The sequence below is a fragment of the Brassica napus genome, chromosome C2 (genome assembly GCF_020379485.1).
Source record: "Brassica napus cultivar Da-Ae chromosome C2, Da-Ae, whole genome shotgun sequence".
Lineage (NCBI taxonomy): Eukaryota > Viridiplantae > Streptophyta > Magnoliopsida > Brassicales > Brassicaceae > Brassica > Brassica napus.
This window is the reverse complement of record NC_063445.1, coordinates 6235209-6256599: the sequence shown is the minus strand read 5'-3', so window position 1 is coordinate 6256599 and position 21391 is coordinate 6235209. Positions and strand designations below refer to the sequence as shown.

Genomic DNA, 21391 nt, shown 5'->3' with positions numbered 1-21391 from the left:
TTTCTTGTTTTTACTTCTTTTGCCAAGAAACCAATTGTATAGGATACAATATGTAACCTTTCACTTTCATTTATGAAATATTAACTTATTTAGCAAAAAAAAAAAAAGTATAGATGCATGCATTGCGTCAAACAACAACTTTGAAGGAAGAAATCTCTGAAAGTTCCCCCTGCCTCTAGGTTCCGCTTACGTGTATCACTCTTGTTATAGCTTTAACGCGATGGTCGCTCAACGTGAACGACATTGTGTCTCCGTATTTCTCCTTTTAAGCAAAATAATAATCTTTGATGTATTGTATATTTTTTTTTTTTTTTTGTTCAATGTATTGTATATATCTAATTTCATCATAACAAGAGAAATACTAATATGATTTTATAGAAGCGAATATAACATAATTTCTATTTCTCTAACCAAACAAATATGCCAATACTGAATAGTCCCTACTATCTTGTACAATTTACCAATACTCGAATTTAGTTGTATGATAATTGTTAGAGTTTAATTTATGGGCAAATCTCCAAAATAGCACATTTCTAATTTTATATCACAAAAATAGCACTCAAAAACTAAAATGACCAAAATAGCATTTTATCTTTTGAAAATTTTAATTTTTTTATTTTTCAAAGTTTGAAATCTTATACCCAAAACCTCATTTCTCAACTCTAAACCCTAAACCCTAAACGCTAAACCCTAAACCCTAAACTCTAAACCCTAAACCCTAGACCCTAAACCCTAAACTCTAAACCCTAAACTCTAAACCCTAAACCCTAAACCCTAAATCCTAAACTCCACCCTTTAACTCTAAACCCTAAGTTTGTGACTTTTGATAAAACATTAAATGCTATTTTTGTGACTTTTGACCTTGATTGCTAGTTTGGGAACAAAAACTTGATTTAGTGCTATTTTTGTCTTTTTCTCTTAATTTAAAGATGTAACTAGATTCTGACCCGCCCTTAAAAAAGGCGGATATATTTTTTGTTTTACATCTTTTTAGGTCTTTTCAATTGGTAATTTAAATATAGGTCTAATGACATAAAGCATAATAAATAATATTCTAAATAATGATAAAGATAAAAGAAATAATAGTTGGACCATATTTTTATCAATGGGTCACACTGCTATTTTAATAGAATATATTATTTGTTTTATTTATGTAGTTCATAATTATATTTTTTAAAAATTTATACTGCTTTAAAAATGTAGTTGAATTTCTAAATACACAATCCATAAGAAGCGTTTCACCTACTCCAAGGTTGTTACACCATATATAACTTACTTTGCTCATCCCAAACCATCACTTCTTTTGCATTGTGCGGAAACTCTTGAGCTTTTGTCTTCATCTTCCAAAAGTAACAAACCACATCAAATCAGATTAGAATAACTTCAACCTCGCTAAGAATGAAGATGAAATTCGCTGTTGTACCATTCATCGTCATCTCTCTACTCCTCTCATCTTCTTTGTTCATGCTTTCAGAAGCGTGTAAGTATGCATAATTCATTTACTTATTTAAGAATTATATTTTCTAATCTCGCTAGCTAGTTACAACTTATTAAATCTGTATTTGGACTGATACATAAACTAGCACCATGTGACGGAAAATGCAATGCGAGATGTTCAAAGGCAGGAAGACAAGATCGGTGTCTCAAGTACTGCAATATATGTTGCGAGAAGTGTAACTACTGTGTTCCCTCGGGCACTTATGGAAACAAAGATGAATGTCCATGTTACCGTGATATGAAGAACTCCAAAGGCCAACCCAAATGCCCTTGAACATGTTTTCAAGAACATCCTCATGGACATCATATCTATATACGCATAAATATTACGTTTGTGGTTGACGCATGATATAATACGAGTTTGAAAATATTTTTATGTATGAAATATGAAAAATCCTGATAATAAACGAAATAATGTACTTTTATTTGAATTATTAGAGGTGAAGCTTTTATTAATATATGCATGAAATGTGACTTAGTTTGTTGATCAATAGAATGGTAATCGTACAATATAGCGAATCAAAATTTATTTAGAAAATTGATTATGATGCTTGAACCATCGAAGCTAAAATGTCTCAGAAAGAAGATTGGCTCAAAATAAGCACTGTCTTACTGTCTACATTGCAAGTCTTTTGCGCAAAACAAACAAAATGGCATATTAACTAAGAAACCAAACATCAAAAACTCTACTACCCTCTTTGACCTTTGAGCTCAATTCGAATTCCTCATCTCACCAAAAGGAGAAGCAAAGTATACTCGGGCAAAAGAAGATTCTCTTGCCTCTTCAGTAAAAGAATCCAAGGACCTTTCCACCAACATTCTTCCTCCTTGCTTCTTCGTGGTCCATGATACCGGCGGAGGTTGTAAGAACAATGTAACCAAACTGCACAGTTAAATAAATCAATATCAGATCACTCAATGCATAATAGATGATCATTTTTAGTTGAGAAGGAACATAAAGCATAAAGAACAAGGACAGACCTGTCTGGAAGGAAGAAGACGAGCGGTCCAACCTTCGATCTCCTTAACTCCAACATCAAAACGAGGACTTATGACTCCACATTTGTTCAGTCTTCCATTAAGCTCAACCACAATCTTACCAGACCTGTGGTCATCAACGTACTCGAACTCGCCAATGTAACCTGCAGTTTGATTAAACAGGTGAGCAAGAAACAGAAAAATAAACAAAACAAAAAAATTATAGGCTTCGGCTCTATACCGTGTTTCTGCATGACAATGAGAAACTTGATGATGACCTTGGAAGAAGGCCTGATCATAACCTGCCTCTTCCCTCTCTTCTCCGCATTGTACATACTCTTAAGAGCATCGTTAAGCACACTGATTCTCACCATTCTTCAGAGCTCTTAAACCAAATAACAAATCTAAACTTTAAAACATAACATTTCTGCTTCAATGCACATCTATATCAACATCTTAACCGAGAATCGAACAACCTAATGTAATCGACGTAGACAAAGATCTTGCTTCAATACTTTCAGTAGCACTTGTAAATCGAGCTCTAATTAACATGGAAGTAGATCCGAGAAGAGAGAGGTGTGTACAGTACGATGTTCTGGAGATTTTTCTAACCTTGGAATCGAAATGGCAGCCGCACAAACCTCTCCTGCTAGCTAACGACGAAGACACAAAGAGGAGTGAATATGATCTGTGAATTAGGGTTTTTGCCGGCGCCTTTGAGACTCTTTTTTTAAAGGTTAAGGGATCTAGGTTTAACTGAATGGGCCCAACGATATAACAATTGGACCTTACTGGGCCTTTTTGTAAAACCTGGTTTGTAAGCGATTGAGATTGACATAACCAAAAAAAACTAATTAAACCGAACCAAAGATAATATCTAACCACAAAACCAAATGTTAACAGTATCGTCGTCCCTTAGAAAAAGGCTGCCGGTAAATGGGATAACTGCTGAGAGAGAGAAACCCTACCGCCGAAATCATTATTTCCCAAAACGCCGCCGCTTCATATTGTAGCTTAAGCTCGCATCAGGAAGTTTCACTAGTGCGTTTATTCTTCAAGTATCTTCCTGTGCAATAACGATGGCTAAGAGGTTCGCAACACAGCTCTTCGTCAGCAGTATGATAAATTCCTTTCTCATCCTCAGATTCTGCATTTTTATTTTCTGCTTCTAATGTTTTGTAATTTCAATATGTTCTGTTGCAAAGGACTATCTGGTTACACAACAGATCAATCGCTAAGGCAGCTGTTTTCACCCTTTGGTCAGATTAGAGAAGGTATTAACTTCTAATGTCTCATTCTCCTTTATATGTGTGTCTAAGCTGATTCTGTTGTCTGTTGTCTGTGTTTATTATAATAGCTCGTCTTATTAAGGATTCGCAAACACAGAGACCTAAAGGTTTCGGCTTTGTGACTTTTGAGTCTGAGGATGATGCACAAAAGGCAATGAAAGCTTTAGATGGCAAGGTGATGATCTAATTCATTCGTGGCTTTTTATATAAAACTCAAATGATCTTGAATCAGAATATTCAAGTCGGAAGGAATGTATCCAAGATTGGTGTATATCTTTCAAAGAATTGGGACTGAGATTTGCATTTGGTACTTTGTTTTCAGATAGTTGATGGCAGATTGATATTTGTAGAGGCTGCGAAAGAAGCAGAATCACTAGCAACAGATATGAACACAGTAACAAAGCTTGATGAGAACACACAGGGTCATTACAAAACGAGTTAAGACTCTTCACCAAAATCATTTTACACTGTTGCATTTCGAAAGAGTGAATGTAGCTTCCTGAGCTAGGGCGACAGATCTTAAATTCCATTTCATTTTAAGAATGTATAATCAATTCTCATGTAAACCTGCTTTAGGTTGGGCATATCTGACTCTGATGTGTCTGCTTTCAAGTAACTAGTAATTTTTTTTTGGTTTGAATGTCTTTTATGAATTTGTTGTGTACAAACCTGATTCTTAATCAAATTGCACGAAACCATTAAAGGAATTTTGCAGAAGAGTAACAGATCTCGTAGCGTTCATCTTGTAAAACTGGACAATACATTTCAAAACGGGTTCATTGGTATCGTTGCTAAGCGTGTGCAGTGGTGGTTGCTCTTTCAAACTCTATCATCATAGATAGGAACCGCGTCTATCTTCTTTTCTACGCCATACAAATGATCTAAACCTAACAGATAATATTCTTAAATAAGAATTAAATACATTCCCGGCTTGAGAAAACAAAAAAAAAAGTGTAGGAACAATCCATAATCCATGAAAAGCGGCCTTTGTAAGGATTAGACCAGGAAGATTAGCAAATTGAAAGATTTTATAAATTGTTTCAACTAAGAGGGTTGGATCTGAAAGAGAAATCAAACCACAAATTACATGATTAAAACTTAAAAAAGCTAGATTTTTCTACATATGCATTCATCATTCACGGATCACAACACCACGAACCAAACAAAAGAAAACATGTTATAGATTTAAGCCTTCTTAGGAGACTTGGCTGGTGACTTGGACGCAACATCCTCGGTCGACTTGGCAGACTTCTTAGGCAAAAGCACAGAGTTGATGTTAGGCAACACACCACCGTGAGCGATCGTGACTCCGCTCAGAAGCTTCCCCAACTCCTCATCGTTCCTTATCGCCAAGAGAAGATGCCTCGGGATGATCCTCGACTTCTTGTTGTCTCTCGCCGCGTTACCAGCAAGCTCCAAAACCTAAATGCAAAACAAAAATATCAAAATCAGAAAATGATTTTTTCTTTATAAACAAAATCAGATCTGAGAGAACGAAGGCTTACTTCGGCTGCGAGGTACTCGAGGACGGCGGCCATGTAAACCGGGGCTCCTCCACCGAGTCTCTGCGCGTACCGTCCCTTCCTCAGGAAACGAGTGATTCTTCCTACGGGGAATTGGAGACCGGCCTTGATCGATTTCGAAACCGATTTGGTTTTTGGGCCGCCGGCTTTCCTTCCTCCGAATGCCTTCTTCACTTTTCCGGTGGTTTCCATCGCGACGAGAGAGAGATTTATAATGCAATTAAAGAGGTTATGAGATTTGTGATGTGTATAGTTCCCGTCCCCTCCCTTGTGTTTTTATAGGTGAGAGGGAGAGAGGAAAGGGGGGAGGTTTGTATCCGTTAGATTTGGTCTTATCGACGGTTGACGATAAATTAGATAGCGATCCTCGTGCTTGAATTTTTAGCCAATCAGAAACGTTTCCTTGTTCTCGAGATCGCGCCATTTTTTTGTTCTCTTTTTGAAAGTTTTGCACTTTTTCTTTTCTGGATATTAATTTTGCTATTTACAATTTTACACTACGAAAATATATAATTTTGCTATTTAAGGATACAGTTATTTAATAAAGCATCGAAGAAAATTATATTACACCAAATTTCAGAATCTAAAAACAGCGTCAATTTAATATAAAAATAACTGAAAACCCTATTGTGATGTAGAAAAATTTAACCTCGTAACATTTGTCCTCTTCCACGTAGTTAAAATCAGTGTCTTAGATTTTAACATGATTTTTTTTTTTGTTACATCACACGATATGTGTGCTCACAAGGAATACATATCATTTAATGTTACAAGTCTGCTTATTCAAACCGACACGGGAAGAACATCTTTCAATATCAACTATATACATGTTATTTCTGCTTTTGTGAACATGCACTGTGAAACTTTTTCATGTTTTATCAAATAAAAAATTCAAAAAATTCAATCAAATTCAATAACTTTCATTTTTTTTTATCTCACTCAACCTCTCCCTTCTCTCTAGAAAGTCACAAACTCATATTGTGATTCTCCTACTGCAGCGGTTTTCACAGAGCCGGAGTCGGGTTTAATCTTTTTTGTCTTTTCCGTGATAATCGAGGATGATCTCTTTTTGCTTCTTTCTATTTAACAGTAGATCTCTTCTCTGAAGGGATTGAAGTTGGAGCTGATCATCCTACGCTTCAATCGGTTGTCAGTGCATGCCCTTTCTAGTTGTTTTAGATGAGATCTATTTTGTTGAAGCCCTAGCTTCGGGTTGAATGATTCTGCATGTTGGATTCGAGTTATCTTTGTACCGGCTTTGTATCAATCTTCTGCCTTTCGGTTGAATACAAAGTCGATTGGATTGACTCCTTGTCATTTACTTTCAGATCTGATCTAGATCTATCCTATCGTCAAGCTTCCTTGTGGCGTTGCATGTCGTGTTATCCGACTCCGTCTCTTCCGGTCAAGCGTAGGAACACTTTGTTGTTCTGTCTCGCCGGTGATTGAAGCTTTGTTCCTTGAAATTGTTGGACTATTCACTATAGGAGGTCCTTCTTCTCAGTGGTTTTGGTCCTATGGTGACCCCACCGTTTGTCTTTCACAAAGATTCTTCTTTGAATTGACATGCATAATTGTTCTAAGATGTTTGGGTTTCTTTTGATCTTCATCTATTTGACTTAGTTTTGGGTTTCGTAGCCTTTAAGTTTAGTTCTCTTTCAAGTTGAATGTGGGCTTATGATTCCGGTGACTGATGTGTTTGTCAGCCGGCTTTGATTTCGGGATTAACTCAATCGCCGGCTTGTGTAATATGTTCAAGTTAATATAATCAAATCTTTCAGTGTTTAAAAAAAAAAATACACCTTTGCGCGAATAAGTTTTGGCATCTTTTAAGATTTTACCATTGCGAGTAAGTGACTTATCTCTTGCGTTCATTATTGATCATTATTTCAACATCTTAACAATTGTTCTTAGTATTGTAGAAAGCCATACACCAACTATTCGGGTTTGTCTTCATAGCATAGTCAATGACGTGGACTTGAATCACTGTTGAACATCTTGCCTAGATTCTCTCCATGGTATGTATCATCGTAGCTCAATGCGAGCTTCTTTCTATACATGTAGTTTGATTAGTTTTTTCATGCTTAAACTTTCAAGCTTCTCGTATGTATGTGTATGGCAAACAATTTTTGTCCAATCTCTGGTGACACTAATCCAGTAGCTCCTATCAGTATTGGAAACATAATCATATATGTAACCATTCGACAATCCGACATAAGTACAAACATATTCAGTCACCAATTTTTTGACGATCTGAAACAATATATATCCCTCTTCGGCAGAGCCGTGCCTATGTGTTAAAAAAAGAGGCAACTGCCTCAGACCCCTTTTCAAATGGTTAATTCTGGGGTCCCATTTTTTACGATCAATTGGTCTAAAAATATTTTTACATATCTAGTTTTATTAATAATTTTATACAAATTTAATTGTATCATCCTTTTCCGGTCTAATTTTTTTCTATAGTTTTAGCTTTTGAATATTCACTTTTTAATTGTTTTCTGTATATGTTTTATTTTTTTCATGGTTTTATCATATACTCTTCTTATTCTTTTGTAATATTGGATACTTTTATAACTTTTCAATGACAGTTTTTATTTTTATTTATCAGCATGGGTGTGATTTTTGAGGGTCATCATTCTTTGAATACATGTAAACAATCTTAATAAATATTTTTCATTAACTATTTTTATATTTATGTTTACTAACTTCACAATCAGAAAAATAAAATAAAAATTATTAAGGCCCGATTTTCAGAATTGCCTTAGGCCCCATATAGTCTAGGCACGGCACTACTCATCAGTGTCTTCTAATCACAAACTAGCATTCACCTTCTTCATAAACCACGTCCAATAATTCAATATGTCTTCTATTCAAACAACATCCATGCTACATGGTAGATATCATTATCAACATCTTGTCATAGAGAAACAAACAACTAGCGAGCCTTTCATTTACATCTTAAAAGCAGCTACCAACTCCTTTAAGTTGCTTAAACATGTCAATTTTCCTGAGTTTCTAGATATTGTCAAAGTAAATGCAGAACACCTACACAGAACTAGACTTCCTCATTTATGACAATATCAACTTTCACATAAGAATTAGGATTTTTGGCTCTAACATAATCTTTGAGACGTACAAACTGTTCATCATATACGCTCTCAATCAACATCAATGCTTTATTCATAACACGTTAACACGGAGATCTTGATAATGTGGTCTTCCACCTTTCGCTAACCAACTCTTCTATTTTATAGGCAAAATATATTATGCCTCCTCTCTTGAATCATATATAAACAATTTTGTAATAACCAAGATTTTAACCATCCTGATTAAACTAAATTTGTTTTTGATATGTTCTAGAAAGTTTATGGCATAGTAATCAAAATCCACTATGAAATCTCGACAACTGAAAATCTTAATCAGTGTCATAAAACATCGAGATATACTCCAAACAGTTGGATATTCAAGGATTCTTTAACTAACTAACAAAAGTTCAGCAATGAAATTTTGGTCCTGTGAGAATATTATGTAGTGCTTATGGAATCTTGTTACTGCTCGTAGTGCTGGCAACACGCCTTTTTACATCTTAATATAACTAATTAGCATTGACGAAATATTAAAATTATTCGATATGATATTAACATTTTCGTAAAGAGAAGTATTTCATTGCCCATATGAGATAAGCTGATAAGGTGTTATTCAAAATTATGAATCTCAAGGGAAGTTTTAATGCTCCGACCATACACAGTTAAGGGACTTCCTACAGTCGTTCACTTGGTCGGTGGGTCAATTTTGTGCGATGGACAGTGTGTTAATTTTTTGGAAGCTTGAAGTATTTGTTTACTGACCTTGCATTCACCACATGACATTTTCACGTACTTTGGTCTTGCTCACACGATATCGTAAATCACTTTCCGATAAGTTGTCGATCATTTGATTACTCTAACTCAAGTACACTTAGCTCTGAAGTTTTATCTGAATGTGTGCCTAAAAAGATAAGCGCACTTTGGGGACTTAGATAGGTAAATCAATTTTATAAGCCTTTCATCGTATACGAGAAATCGAGATTTTACTGTTCACCCATTCGCATAGCGCAACATCCTCGTTGTGCACCACCAACAGGTCTGAAGACACTTCCCGAGGTAGCTAACCAACTCTGATACCATTTGTAATGTTCCCACCACCAATGACTAATGTGCTCCCACACCCGCTCACTCGGTCGATGGGTCCATTCCGTGCGATGAGCAGTGCATTAATGTTTTGGAAACTCAAAATACTTAATTAGTCGTCGTGCAATTACACATGACCTTTCCACATGTTTTGACATCACTTACGAGATTTTGCAAATCACTTTTCGATAAGTTATCCGTCCTTTAACTACTATAACTCAAACACGATTAACTATGAAATTTTCTTTATATGCGTGTCTGAAAAAATAAACACATTTTAATAATATAGATAGCTAAACCAATTCTACTAAATCTTTCATTATATACCAGAAATTGGATGATATAGAAGTATGTTTCGTAAAAAATATATAGATTTTGATTAAAACATGAGGACATGGTAGAGAGACAACACATGAGCAATCAACTAAGAAACCCAAATACCGATACTCTTGCCGTTTCTAAAAGGCGACGACCAATAACTCTAGCTCATGTTTTGTAAACCTTCTTACATCATAGGTTCTACATAAGTGACGCCGACGGTCAAACACCTTCAAAGTCTACTGACGACAACGGTTCTAAATCTGACCTCATTCTATCAATATACATACTTTTATGGATATAAATTGCTCGAAAATTATCCAAACATTGTCTTTGAAGACATGCCAAGTTTCTGACAAAAAAATGAGTCTTGCTTCTTAGAGCATGTTCATTGGTAAAACCCGTAAGTGTCTCTTAATGATTTTTTAACTATTAAAATTAAGATAAGGAACTTTGTTAAGAGACACTTAATTATAGTGATTTATTGGTGGTTTCTTAATTAAAGTTCTTAACAATAAAAAAAAGATTAAACTTTTTTAAAACATAAAATTTTAAACAAAGATTAAATTTATTTATTAAATAAAACAAAATCAAACTAGATTTTAGTATAAAAACATTAAAACATTAAAACAAATATTACTAAAATAAATTTTTGGTTTAGTCTTTTTTTTCTTCATAATCAGCTTTAGCACAAGAGTAATGTTTGGAATGAGACACAATGATACTAATCAGTCATGCCTAGAACTTCCAAAGTTATGAGAAATAAAATACAAATCCTATTGGTATCGAAAAAAATTAAATGATATGAGAACGGTTTGGACGAGAGTGGGAGTTACTCAGGTGTGTTGTCATCATACTCATCATCATCGTCAACCACTTCATACTTGCAATATTGGTCTCTGTTTGCAATAAGTTGCCAAAAGAGAGGGATCAACATATATATAAACATCGCAAACAGAGTAGAATAGAATTCAAGCAGCTGTCACAGGAATATACCACTATACAGTTGATTGAACAACGGTTCTTGTTTAGAGACGAGTGAACAAACTTGGCAGCAAAGCTTGTGGAAGGGTTATCTGAATAGGCAACTGGGGGAAGCATCTGAAACATTGATATAGATATAATAAGTTAAGAGCCGTAAGATAATCGAATATTGGAAAACATAATCCACAGACATCAAATGGTATCTAACATCAACTGCAGCAGCTGGAGTTGCTTGCAAAGAGGTCATATCCCTTGAATCTCGCTGCCATGTTCGAGCCTGAACAAAAACATCAATTGAGTAAAACCACTCTGCACTCTAACTTCCATAAAAAAAAAAAGTATGAGGAATGCTATGTAATGACTCAGAGAGTTCAACTGGGAAAGATGGGAATACAATACATTACCTGAATATATCTCACAACGGTGCTATTGTAATCAATAGCTCTTCTCTACAGGTGTGTTGTCATCATACTCATCATCATCGTCAACCACTTCATACTCGCAATCTTGGTCTCTGATCATTGATGTGAAAAGCGACCAGCTTTCAATTGAAAGACAAAACAACATACACAAAGACACTGACTTTAAAGCATGCTAAACCGAATCTCAATGTCAGGAGCAAACACATTAGATTTCGATGAAACACTAGAAATTGGATGAGATTGATTACCAGCGCAGCCATATAAGAGAGAGCAGCGTAGGCGCCGTGTTTGGTCATGGCAGATCCTTTGAAAAGACAGATCGTAGACTCCTTTACCGTCGGAGGTATCATTCTCTCCGGAGAGAGGAGGATCCGAAACAGGAAGAACAGGCCGACCAGAGCCACCGAGAGAGAGATTCATCCGTCGACGAGAGAAAAATCACGAAGTTTTGGAATCGAAACCGAGTGATTTCGTCCGCGAGAGAGAGGTTGAGATGAGAGAGAGAGACTTGAATGTGTGACGCGTGTCCTTAAGCAACGCCTCTTCCTTAGCTTAATTAAGCAACCTGTCTTATGTTAAAAAGTATTTTTCTTTTCTTTTAAATCATAATTTGCCTAAGCAACCCTAATAACAAACGCCGATAAACATGCTCTTAGAGATTTATTTTCCACTGAACGTAAAGGTTGTGATGTTACAAAATGACCCATGGTTTATAATTGTGTAAATATAGGACTTTTAGATACCTAAAATGGTTACATCATGCTGCGAATCGGTGGTTCCTGTGAACCCAAGAATGTCATCACAGATTCACAGCCATGTGGTTTCTCTTGATCATGTTATATATTGATTGACATCAACGCAGTTTGACTTTCTATAGTTTTAAAAGATTTGCTAGTTAGCTGGGAATCACATTTGTTAATTGAAAACCCCTTTCAGAAAAAAAGAGAAGGAATTATATTTGTTAATTACTACTACGTTGATATAAAGTTTGACTACTTCATATTTAATTGTACAATGAATAAAAAGCAAAGGTGACGTTTTAGTGCGTGTAAGCATCATATCACAGTGTATACTTTTACGGAATATCACAGTGTATACTTTACGGAATATCACACAGTCGATGTTGAAATACATAAATTCCACGTGGCTGTCCTTCAAAGGAATATTCCAGCTCCGGTCAGCTGGCTTCCATCACAGGTTATCATGATCGCTGAGCCACACCTGAGATGCTCAAAGAGAGCCATATGCGTGCGTCTTCGACCTTTCATTCTATTCTTTCCTCTACAAGATAGGAAACTGTACGTACAACACAACTTTAAATATAGACTAGATCATATGATCTATCGATCTATTCGACAAAGCAGATTTTATTTTAGATTAATTAAATCAATTTTATAAATTAATTGAATGTTGTTTAGTGTTAACTGCTAAGGGAGATTATAGATGAATAATATTTATTTTATGCTGCTTAATTAATATTATTCTATTTTTTTATGTAATTTATCTTTCTAATAATTTGATTCATATTAAGTTTAAAACATAACTAGTGCTAAACATTTATCTTATTTTAGCAAAAAAAAAACATTTATCTTCAGATAATATAAATTTTGAATGTTTTCATAACTATTTTTATTATATTTAGTGTACAGTATAGTTATTTTCAATATATCTTCATATAATAACATATGTACAAGATATTGTTTAATTTAATTTTAATTATTTCAACTATTTTCGTTATTATTTTCTAATAAAACCTCCGTAATTTGTTTGATTAACTGTATGATATATTTTTTTATAAAATTTACTTGATTTCAATTTATTACATTTTATTTATATATTTTTAATTTAGTAAGAAAGTTTATTTGAATTTAAATGAATGTAATTTTTAGTTATAAAAATATGAATAAAAGAATCCATTAGTTTAATTGGTTTGATGTCGATTGAAACTATTTTGTAGTATATAAACCTGCAAAAATAAATCATACATATTTTTTATAAATTATTTGAATATTTTAGTCAATTATTTGATTTATCAAATAATTTGAAAGAATTTTTTTTAAAGTGTTATCAAAAAGATAAGACCTAGTGTTTTATATTGTTTGGAGAACATATTAATTACTATATTGTTTCAAAACATAGATAGTATAATATTATTTCCATAATTAATTTATAATAAAACCGTGTATTTAATTTATAGTCTTACAAGAATTAGGTTCAACAAAATGTCATGGTTTTAGTAAAAGAGTAACATAACATATGCTTCTCCTTGTTTTCCGAACGCCACACAGTTTTGAAAACTAAAAAGAGACATAATTTTGCAGATGTTTTTTACAAAAAAAACTAAACATCTCGGTTTCAGAAAAAAAAACTAAGCATCTCCTTAATCATCTGTTTGACTGTCTCTCTTTAATTTTCAAAACGGTGTGGCACCGGCGCCGTATCTTATAATTTGTTACATGCTTCTAAATTATAATTTTAATTATTTTAATTTCAACATAAAAATATATACAAAATATATAATTATTTTTGAAATTATCTCAAACACTTGAATATATATATATAGTAAAAATTAATTTCTAAAATAGCTAAACAATATGAAGGACTAACCTTTTCTCCTAACAAGTTGACGGATGAACTGAGATATGCCTAGATTGGGCGCTAAACAGTACGAGGGACTTGGCGTATCAGGAGATTGTGGTGGCGTCTGATTCCCATGAACTGATTGAGGCGGTGATGCAACCATCAAAATGGCCGCACTTCCGAGCTTTACTACATAGAATCAACAGGCTGTGTGCATCCTTTACATCAGTTGCTTTTGAAACAGAGACTGTTGCTTCTAAAAAGGTGGCGCGCGAAATTGCAAAGAGCGTGCTCCGTGATGGCAGGTTCCAATCATATTTGGCTTTAGCAGGACCAGCTTGGCTTCGTCATCAAATTCAGAGAGAAGCGTCATTTTCTTGCTCATAGATATTTTTTAGATTGAGCAGTTTGTTGGTTTCTGGTTTCTATATTGTACCTGCAACTCTATGTTGGCTTTCTTTCACTTTGAAGTTGTTAAAAAAATAGCTAAACAATACTCAAAACACCAAAATTACAGAAGATTTTTTTATTGATTCTCTATCCAAATATTTAATTCAAACCAATTTATATGTTAAGTTTAAGTATTTTGACACACATTATTCAAATTTATATGTAATATATTATTTTTATTTTTTAGATTTTAAGGTATACTATGTGTTTTCCTGCACCACGTGCAGTAATTTTTTTTTAAATCTAACTTATATTTAAAAATAAATATTATTAAATATTATAGATTTTACTATTTTATTACTAATATTTAATATAGATTTGATATATATTAAATCAATTTGTATAAAACTAATAAAAATATTATAAAATTGTATAATTATCAAATATTTAACCTAAAAAATATTTATAAAATTTATAGATATATAAGACTAATGATCTTACGATTAGATATTTAAATTTTTAAAAAATTGTAGAAATTTTTGAAAGCTTTAGTAGAAATTTTTGAAAGCTTTAGTAATATATACAAATTGTATAAGTATACAAAATAACAATATTTCAAAATTTGGAATGTTATATATGAATATATTTATTTTATAGATGATGTATGAACTATTTCCATATTTTAAAAAAGTTTACCAAAAAGAAATATCAATATTAAATGTAATATATGAATTATTAGCATATTCTAATAAGTTTGCCAAAAATATAAATCAACATTAAATGAAATTATCCATATCATATTTTTTCGGAAGCCATGTCATCAATTTCAGTAGCCATGTCATATTTGTTTTGTGAAATTGATTGTAGAAAAGACATGTGGGAAAACCACTTCGCAAATATAGTCTAGAGAGTATGAATTTATTTTTATATTAAATAATTTAAACATATTATCCGAACCTGAAAAAATCCAAACCGAATCCGAAGTGGAATTCATAAATATCCGAATAAGTCTGCATTTTTTTACCCCGAAAACTGAAACCCGAACCCTAGTCATTTGTGTTCATATTATGAAATGAAAGCTAGTGACTATTTATATTTCAATAAATTACTGACCTTCGTTTCATAATAAAAACTTACTAGTGTTTGGGCCCATATTACGTACGAGAAAATAATTCTAGAAATTATGGATAATAAACTTAGAAAATTAATTATTTGATTTTGTAATGGATTCAGATTTTACTTATTATGTTAATAACTAGTTATCTTTTATTTCTTTTAATATATATATATATAAGATATAGAATCTACATTGAAATATGACATATTGAAAGTTATTAGAGATAAATTTTAAATAATAAAATTTGATGTTAATATCTTCTTCCAGTCCATTATGGACCCAAAATGCAGGTAAAATAGTGATTTCTTGCCCAAAAAGAAGAAGAAGTATATGAAAATTAAGGGAAATCAATCTCTGGCACAATATAACTAAAACACCAATCTTATTTTTGTAGATAGTTGATGCCAATATCTCTTCTAGTCTTTCTGTTATTCTCTTATGTTAATTTTCTTTGCATTTCATCATTTTCAATGCTAGCTATATTTACTAAAAAAAATTATTTCTGAAAATCTACAAAATTTGGTAACACTGCATAAGAAAAATAAAATCAAAAGTGTATACTGGTCCACGAGTAAACAACTCTAATATCACCACATTTCTATAAGACTATGAAAACATATACAGAAGACTAACCTAAGGTTAAGTCTTGATTAGTAGACATAAGCCCTTCTGGTTTTCTATCCATATGAGTTTCTTAGGTCTCATTTTTACCTTCAAGTTATCACCATGATTTCTTTTTTTTTTCTTGTGGTGCTTCTCAGACTTATTAGGGGCTTTGTCATTTGTAAGTGTGCTTTAGCTCCGTAATTTTCAATTGTCACAACCACAAAGAAATAAACATGTTCAGGAAAATCGAAAATTAATTTTATTCCATCTTAAAACGGCATTGACATTACAATACATAGATCTCGCCAATATTTAGAAGAGCAAAAGAAACGAAAAACAATTATTTTGTTAGAGCCTAAAAGAGAAAAATGTTGATGAAAAAATTAGAATCACGCAAAGGTTGATGACAAAATTAGCATTAAGCAAACAATTACGAACCTGAATTTCAATTTTCATCTGTCAACTTTTCAGTAAGCTTCTCCATAGATCACTCAAAGGAATTTTTCTTTGAAACTATTGTTGCGCAACTGTTTAGCAGAGACTGTGTCGATTTAGAATTGTAAACTCGAGAGTGGTGATATGGTCGTCAGCAAAATTGAAATTTCATCACATTTAGAAAATAGTCACCGGATGCATTGTAAATAATTTAGGAAATTACGTTGAATGCACACGAAGATGAATTTAAATTTATAGCATTGTGAATAAAATTTCTTATAAAAAAAGACTAATCGTTCCAAGATGGTAAGATCATGGTATTAGTGTGGGCAATATTAGGACTTATTTTTATGTAGGAAAACAAATATAAACTGTTTGAAACTGTTTTTTTTTTCTTTTTTTTTTCTTGCATTTATTTTTTTCTTTAATTTCCATGACAAATGACAAATGTCAAAATTTAACTGAACAAGTAACCTGTGCTTTATTATATAAGAGATAAAACTATAATTCATTAAATAAGTATTTATTTAATTATCAGTCCTTAAATTTAATAATGTTTTATGAAATATTATGCTTTTTTACATAAGCAATTAAATAAGTAAACTAATTAGTTGTAAAACAATAAAAATCAAAAGTGCTGGTGCTAATTAAAAACCTCAAACATATAACCCATTCGGACTAATAGTCTTCCGCAGAAAGCCGAGGAAAAGGAAGAGAAAAGACGCACACCGAAGAAAAAACAAAGACTTCATCATCATCATCTCCTCCTTCTTCGTATCAGCAACAAATTAGTTTGATTCAGCCATGGTAAGCTCGATTCGAGTTCCATTTCGTCTCGCGTTTTTGATTATTCAAATTTCGGTTCTCGCCTAAAGTTTAATTAGATTAGATCTGGAGATATATTCACTTGTTGGTTTAGATCTCTGATGTTCTGGGGTTTGTATGCTCGGAGTGACTGATCTAAGCTACTAATCGGACGATAAACTCTACAATTCCAGCGTTGCTGTTTCGATTAAACCAATTGATTTTGAAACCGTGTGCGTTGCCTTTGAATTTAGGGTTACGTCTACCGTTTGTTGAGCTCTTACGTCTCCGGTGATGATGGTTCATCGAACTTAGTCTATAGCTGATATGCAAGTGTAGATTGTTCATTTCTGATTTGTTTTACTAGAGATGTTTAGTTCAAACTGTTTCAAGGAGATGGGTGTAGAGTCTACTAGTGTCTATGTGTTTGTGTTTTTGAAGAGAGTTGTATCTTAATGTTTATTTGTTTTGTTGGTAACAACAGGCTAATGCAGCGTCAGGAATGGCAGTCCACGATGACTGCAAGCTTAAGTTTCTTGAATTGAAGGCCAAGAGGACATACCGTTTCATTGTCTACAAGATTGAGGAGCAGCAGAAGCAAGTGGTTGTTGAGAAACTCGGCGAGCCTGGTCAATCCCATGATGACTTTGCAGCTAGTCTTCCTGCTGATGAATGCCGATACGCCATTTTCGATTTTGATTTCGTCACTGCTGAGAATTGCCAAAAGAGCAAGATCTTCTTCGTTGCATGGTAACTAACTTTCATACCCTCTCTGCTAAAACCAGTTTATCACGCTTAATTTTGTTTTGTTTTTTTTTTCTCCCGTTGTTGTGGCTAAGGTCTCCGGACACGGCAAGAGTGAGAAGCAAGATGATCTACGCGAGCTCTAAGGACAGGTTCAAGAGAGAGCTAGACGGGATTCAAGTAGAGCTTCAAGCAACCGACCCAACCGAGATGGATCTCGACGTTTTCAAAAGCCGAGCCAATTGAGCAACGGTTAAATCGAACTTCTTTCATCTACTATTGCTGTGACGGCACCATCCCAAAACAGCTTCATTTTTATCTGTCTTTATTTTATTTTTGGTCCTTAGAGTGTTGTCTTAAAACCTAAGAGATCTGGCTCGTTCTCGTTTACCCTAAACCCTTTATCCAAAAATGAATCCTATTAGCACATTTTGTCTTAAGCATGTTTGTGAGACTAGTGGTGAATATACAAAACCTAGTTAGAACATACGGATTTCGATCACTAGGATTCCAAGTTGGTTGGCTTGTCAGCATCTTCTGAAGTTTTTGATGCAACAAAATGAAAATAAAACCAAGTTAGAATCTTAGAACATATATGCAAGTTTTAATATTTTTGTCAGCAAAAAATACAATTTTTTGAATCATATACTGCTATTAATGTTGACTAAAACAAGATAATAAGCTGACCATATAGTTATAGGTAGCTCATATTAGACGTTGACTAAAAACAAAACTAATAAGCTGACCATGTACAAGGTTGCAAGTTCATATTATGTATATGTTGACCAAATACACAAAAATAAAAATCTGACCATATAGTAATAGTTGCATAAATAATTATTAGGATTATATATAGCTTCCAAATAACGGCGAACAAAAAGGAAAAGAAAGACTCATATTCGAAAAAAGATCTTCGTTTTCTCTGCGTCTCCTTTCAGCAGTCTTTGACAGCGTCTTGATTCAGCCATGGTTAAACTCCGATCTTTCTTCTTATTCTCATATCGTTTGTTTACAAGTTATTCAATCTCTGATTTGATTACGATCTTTAGCTCACTAGATCTAGAAGATGGATTTGTTTCCTCCGATTAGATCTTTGAGATTTCGTGTGTGTGCGCGTCATCTACGCTACTGATCTAGCCTAGGAAAGAATAAATAATCCGACGAACAATTCACAACTCTGTAGTTCGTCGCTAGTTAGAATCGAATCATGGACGAATCTGGTGCTTTCGTCTGTGTTTCATGTTGAGTTTATGCGAATGATTGAACGTTTTCATGATGATCCATCGAGCTTCTTGTGTGTTGCAATCGAAGTCTACTAAATCGTTAACCATAGAGGTTTATGTGCTGATATTGCTTAGACTCATCCTTGGTTTTTAGCATTGTGTTGCAAGCTTAGCTTTGATGAATCTGGAAATGTGGGAGAAGAGTTGTGAATCTTAGTGTTTTTTTGTTTGTTTGTTGTGATTTGATGATTTTATTAGGCTAACGCGGCGTCGGGAATGGCAGTCCATGATGACTGCAAGCTAAGGTTCCTGGAACTGAAGGCGAAGAGGACGCACCGTTTCATTGTTTACAAGATCGAGGAGAAGCAGAAGCAAGTGATTGTTGAGAAAGTTGGTGAGCCTATTCAAACCTACGAGGACTTTGCTGCGAGCCTCCCTGCTGAAGAGTGCCGATACGCCATTTATGACTTCGACTTTGTCACTGCGGAGAATTGCCAGAAGAGCAAGATTTTCTTCATTGCGTGGTAAAACAAATACTAAGGTTCTCATCTCTCTGTTCTTATTATTTGCATGTATTTATTGTTTAAATGTTGTGGTCTGCCAAAAGGTGTCCTGACGTAGCAAAGGTGAGAAGCAAGATGATCTATGCGAGCTCCAAGGACAGGTTCAAGCGTGAGCTTGATGGAATTCAAGTGGAGCTTCAAGCGACTGATCCAACTGAGATGGATCTTGATGTTTTCAAAAGCCGTGTCAATTAAAAAACAAATATTCTCTCTCTCTCTCTCTCTCTCTCTCTCTCTCTCTCTCTCTCTCTCTCTCTCTCTCTCTCTCTCTTTGAATAAGCTTCTTTGGCTCTTACAGTTTCCTGCGACTGTTATAAAAACATAACGCCCTTTATTCTATCCTTATCTGGTCTTGTCTTCTGCGTCGTTGTTGCCGAACAGTGTTTTCATCTTATATTGAAAGTTATCCCAACGTTTGTGGTGTTTGTTTGCATCCTTTGTATAAAGATGATTCCTTTTGAGCGTCCTTTGTTAGATGGTGGATGAAAAAAATGGTAAGAGAATACTGATTGAGATGTGATGGAATGTTTCAACTTATACAATTACACAAGGGGTCATGGCTTCGAACTAGAATCATTCAAAATAGTTGTTCAAGCCTTGTCTCAACATCTCATTCCTGTAGATATGACGCAGAAAGCTTTATCTATCACCAATTCACCATAGAAAGTATCATTCGTATGTGTTAACAACAAACCAAGAAATTTGAGAACCGGAGGTGTCGGGTTCAAGTCTGGGTTGAGAAGGTTACGTCTCGATCTCACTAGTTCTAAATGGGCCTTAGGCTGGATTCAATATAATAAATGGGCCGATGTAGAAAGGCGGGAGGGGGCGGGAAAAAAAAAAATTCACGAGGAGCAGAAAATGCGCCAAACTCGACACGTGAACAGTCCCCGCCACCAAGTGGTATATCACGTGTGAGAGCTTTCCTTTTAAACCGTAGATCTCTTTCTATTTAAAAAATAAGATCCAACGGTTAAAACATCGATCCGCGTCAAACTATTTCATCCAATCACATCAATCCGTACGATCTATATAAAAAGGAATCTCTCAAGTCATTGTAGAGACCAAGCAAAAAAAAACCAAAACCGATCTCAGATTCGTAACTTCCAATCATCAATGGCGCCCAAGGCAGAGAAGAAGCCCGCGGAGAAGGCTCCGGCGGAGAAGAAACCAAAGGCCGGGAAGAAGCTACCGAAGGAGGCCGGAGCAGGCGCAGGCGGAGACAAGAAGAAGAAGATGAAGAAGAAGAGCGTGGAGACGTACAAGATCTACATCTTCAAGGTGCTGAAGCAGGTCCACCCGGACATCGGAATCTCGAGCAAGGCCATGGGGATCATGAACAGCTTCATCAACGATATCTTCGAGAAGCTCGCTGGCGAGGCCTCGAAGCTCGCGAGGTACAACAAGAAGCCCACCATCACTTCCAGGGAGATTCAGACCGCGGTTAGGCTCGTGCTTCCCGGAGAGTTGGCGAAACACGCCGTGTCGGAAGGGACCAAGGCTGTCACGAAGTTCACCAGTTCCTAGACTAATGAGTTGAATTAGAGTTCCTTTCTTGTTTTTTTTTCAGTATTGCAAATTTGCAATTTCACGGTTTGTATGTAGTGCTATTGATATGTTTCGAATCGATGTATCTCGTTGAGATTGAAAGCTCCCTTCTTATATTTTGAAAGCCTTGGTATTTAATTATATCATCTAGAAACCTAATTTCGTTGGTCCAATTATAAGTTTGATTTCTTATAATCTGAT

At 34.4% G+C, this 21391-nt stretch overlaps 7 protein-coding genes and 1 long non-coding RNA gene across 13 annotated transcripts; 5 read left to right on the top strand and 3 right to left on the bottom strand.

The window, feature by feature from the left end:
* Positions 1-1283: 1283 nt before the first annotated feature.
* On the top strand, positions 1284-1928 carry LOC106357796 (gibberellin-regulated protein 10). The gene is made up of 2 exons (XM_013797497.3): positions 1284-1480; positions 1584-1928. The coding sequence occupies exons 1-2, from the start codon at positions 1399-1401 to the stop codon at positions 1769-1771; spliced, it is 270 nt and encodes an 89-aa protein (XP_013652951.2). The 5' UTR covers positions 1284-1398; the 3' UTR covers positions 1772-1928.
* Positions 1929-2068: 140 nt separating this feature from the next.
* LOC106357794 (40S ribosomal protein S15a-1) lies at positions 2069-3244 on the bottom strand. The gene is made up of 4 exons (XM_048746620.1): positions 3088-3244; positions 2717-2860; positions 2479-2639; positions 2069-2380 (listed from the first exon to the last, which is right to left on the bottom strand). Exons 2-4 carry the CDS (start codon positions 2847-2849, stop codon positions 2282-2284), a joined length of 393 nt encoding a protein of 130 aa, XP_048602577.1. The 5' UTR covers positions 2850-2860; positions 3088-3244; the 3' UTR covers positions 2069-2281.
* A 123-nt stretch (positions 3245-3367) lies between these two features.
* On the top strand, positions 3368-4471 carry LOC106357795 (cold-inducible RNA-binding protein). Of its 2 annotated transcripts, XM_048746621.1 has the most exons (5): positions 3368-3591; positions 3681-3749; positions 3833-3939; positions 4087-4231; positions 4280-4471. In XM_048746621.1, the coding sequence occupies exons 1-4, from the start codon at positions 3555-3557 to the stop codon at positions 4204-4206; spliced, it is 333 nt and encodes a 110-aa protein (XP_048602578.1). In that variant the 5' UTR covers positions 3368-3554; the 3' UTR covers positions 4207-4231; positions 4280-4471. The 2 variants fall into 2 exon arrangements, with proteins under 2 accessions (XP_048602578.1, XP_013652950.2); XM_013797496.3 differs by having other exon boundaries at positions 3376-3591; positions 4087-4471.
* A 305-nt stretch (positions 4472-4776) lies between these two features.
* Positions 4777-5584, bottom strand: LOC106357793 (probable histone H2A.7). The gene is made up of 2 exons (XM_013797494.3): positions 5270-5584; positions 4777-5186 (listed from the first exon to the last, which is right to left on the bottom strand). Exons 1-2 carry the CDS (start codon positions 5477-5479, stop codon positions 4950-4952), a joined length of 447 nt encoding a protein of 148 aa, XP_013652948.2. The 5' UTR covers positions 5480-5584; the 3' UTR covers positions 4777-4949.
* A 3054-nt stretch (positions 5585-8638) lies between these two features.
* LOC106409696 lies at positions 8639-11734 on the bottom strand. 2 transcript variants are annotated; one of them, XR_007319015.1, is made up of 4 exons: positions 11163-11734; positions 10950-11035; positions 10771-10875; positions 8639-10673 (listed from the first exon to the last, which is right to left on the bottom strand). It is a non-coding gene; the product is annotated as an uncharacterized LOC106409696 (long non-coding RNA). The 2 variants fall into 2 exon arrangements; XR_007319014.1 differs by having other exon boundaries at positions 10967-11035; positions 11163-11729.
* A 5238-nt stretch (positions 11735-16972) lies between these two features.
* Positions 16973-18296, top strand: LOC106357792 (actin-depolymerizing factor 3). The gene is made up of 3 exons (XM_013797493.3): positions 16973-17115; positions 17597-17862; positions 17952-18296. Exons 1-3 carry the CDS (start codon positions 17113-17115, stop codon positions 18100-18102), a joined length of 420 nt encoding a protein of 139 aa, XP_013652947.1. The 5' UTR covers positions 16973-17112; the 3' UTR covers positions 18103-18296.
* Positions 17094-20065, top strand: LOC106357791 (actin-depolymerizing factor 4). Of its 4 annotated transcripts, none has more exons than XM_048746618.1 (4): positions 18585-18825; positions 19338-19603; positions 19687-19848; positions 19889-20065. In XM_048746618.1, the coding sequence occupies exons 1-3, from the start codon at positions 18823-18825 to the stop codon at positions 19835-19837; spliced, it is 420 nt and encodes a 139-aa protein (XP_048602575.1). In that variant the 5' UTR covers positions 18585-18822; the 3' UTR covers positions 19838-19848; positions 19889-20065. The 4 variants fall into 4 exon arrangements, with proteins under 4 accessions (XP_048602574.1, XP_048602575.1, XP_048602573.1 ...); XM_048746616.1 differs by having other exon boundaries at positions 18586-18825; positions 19893-20065; XM_048746617.1 differs by lacking the exon at positions 18585-18825 and adding an exon at positions 17094-17115 and having other exon boundaries at positions 19687-20065.
* Positions 20066-20698: 633 nt separating this feature from the next.
* Positions 20699-21306, top strand: LOC106357790 (histone H2B.7-like). Its single transcript, XM_013797489.3, has one exon. The coding sequence runs from the start codon at positions 20759-20761 to the stop codon at positions 21167-21169; it is 411 nt and encodes a 136-aa protein (XP_013652943.2). The 5' UTR covers positions 20699-20758; the 3' UTR covers positions 21170-21306.
* The last annotated feature ends 85 nt before the right edge of the window (positions 21307-21391 follow it).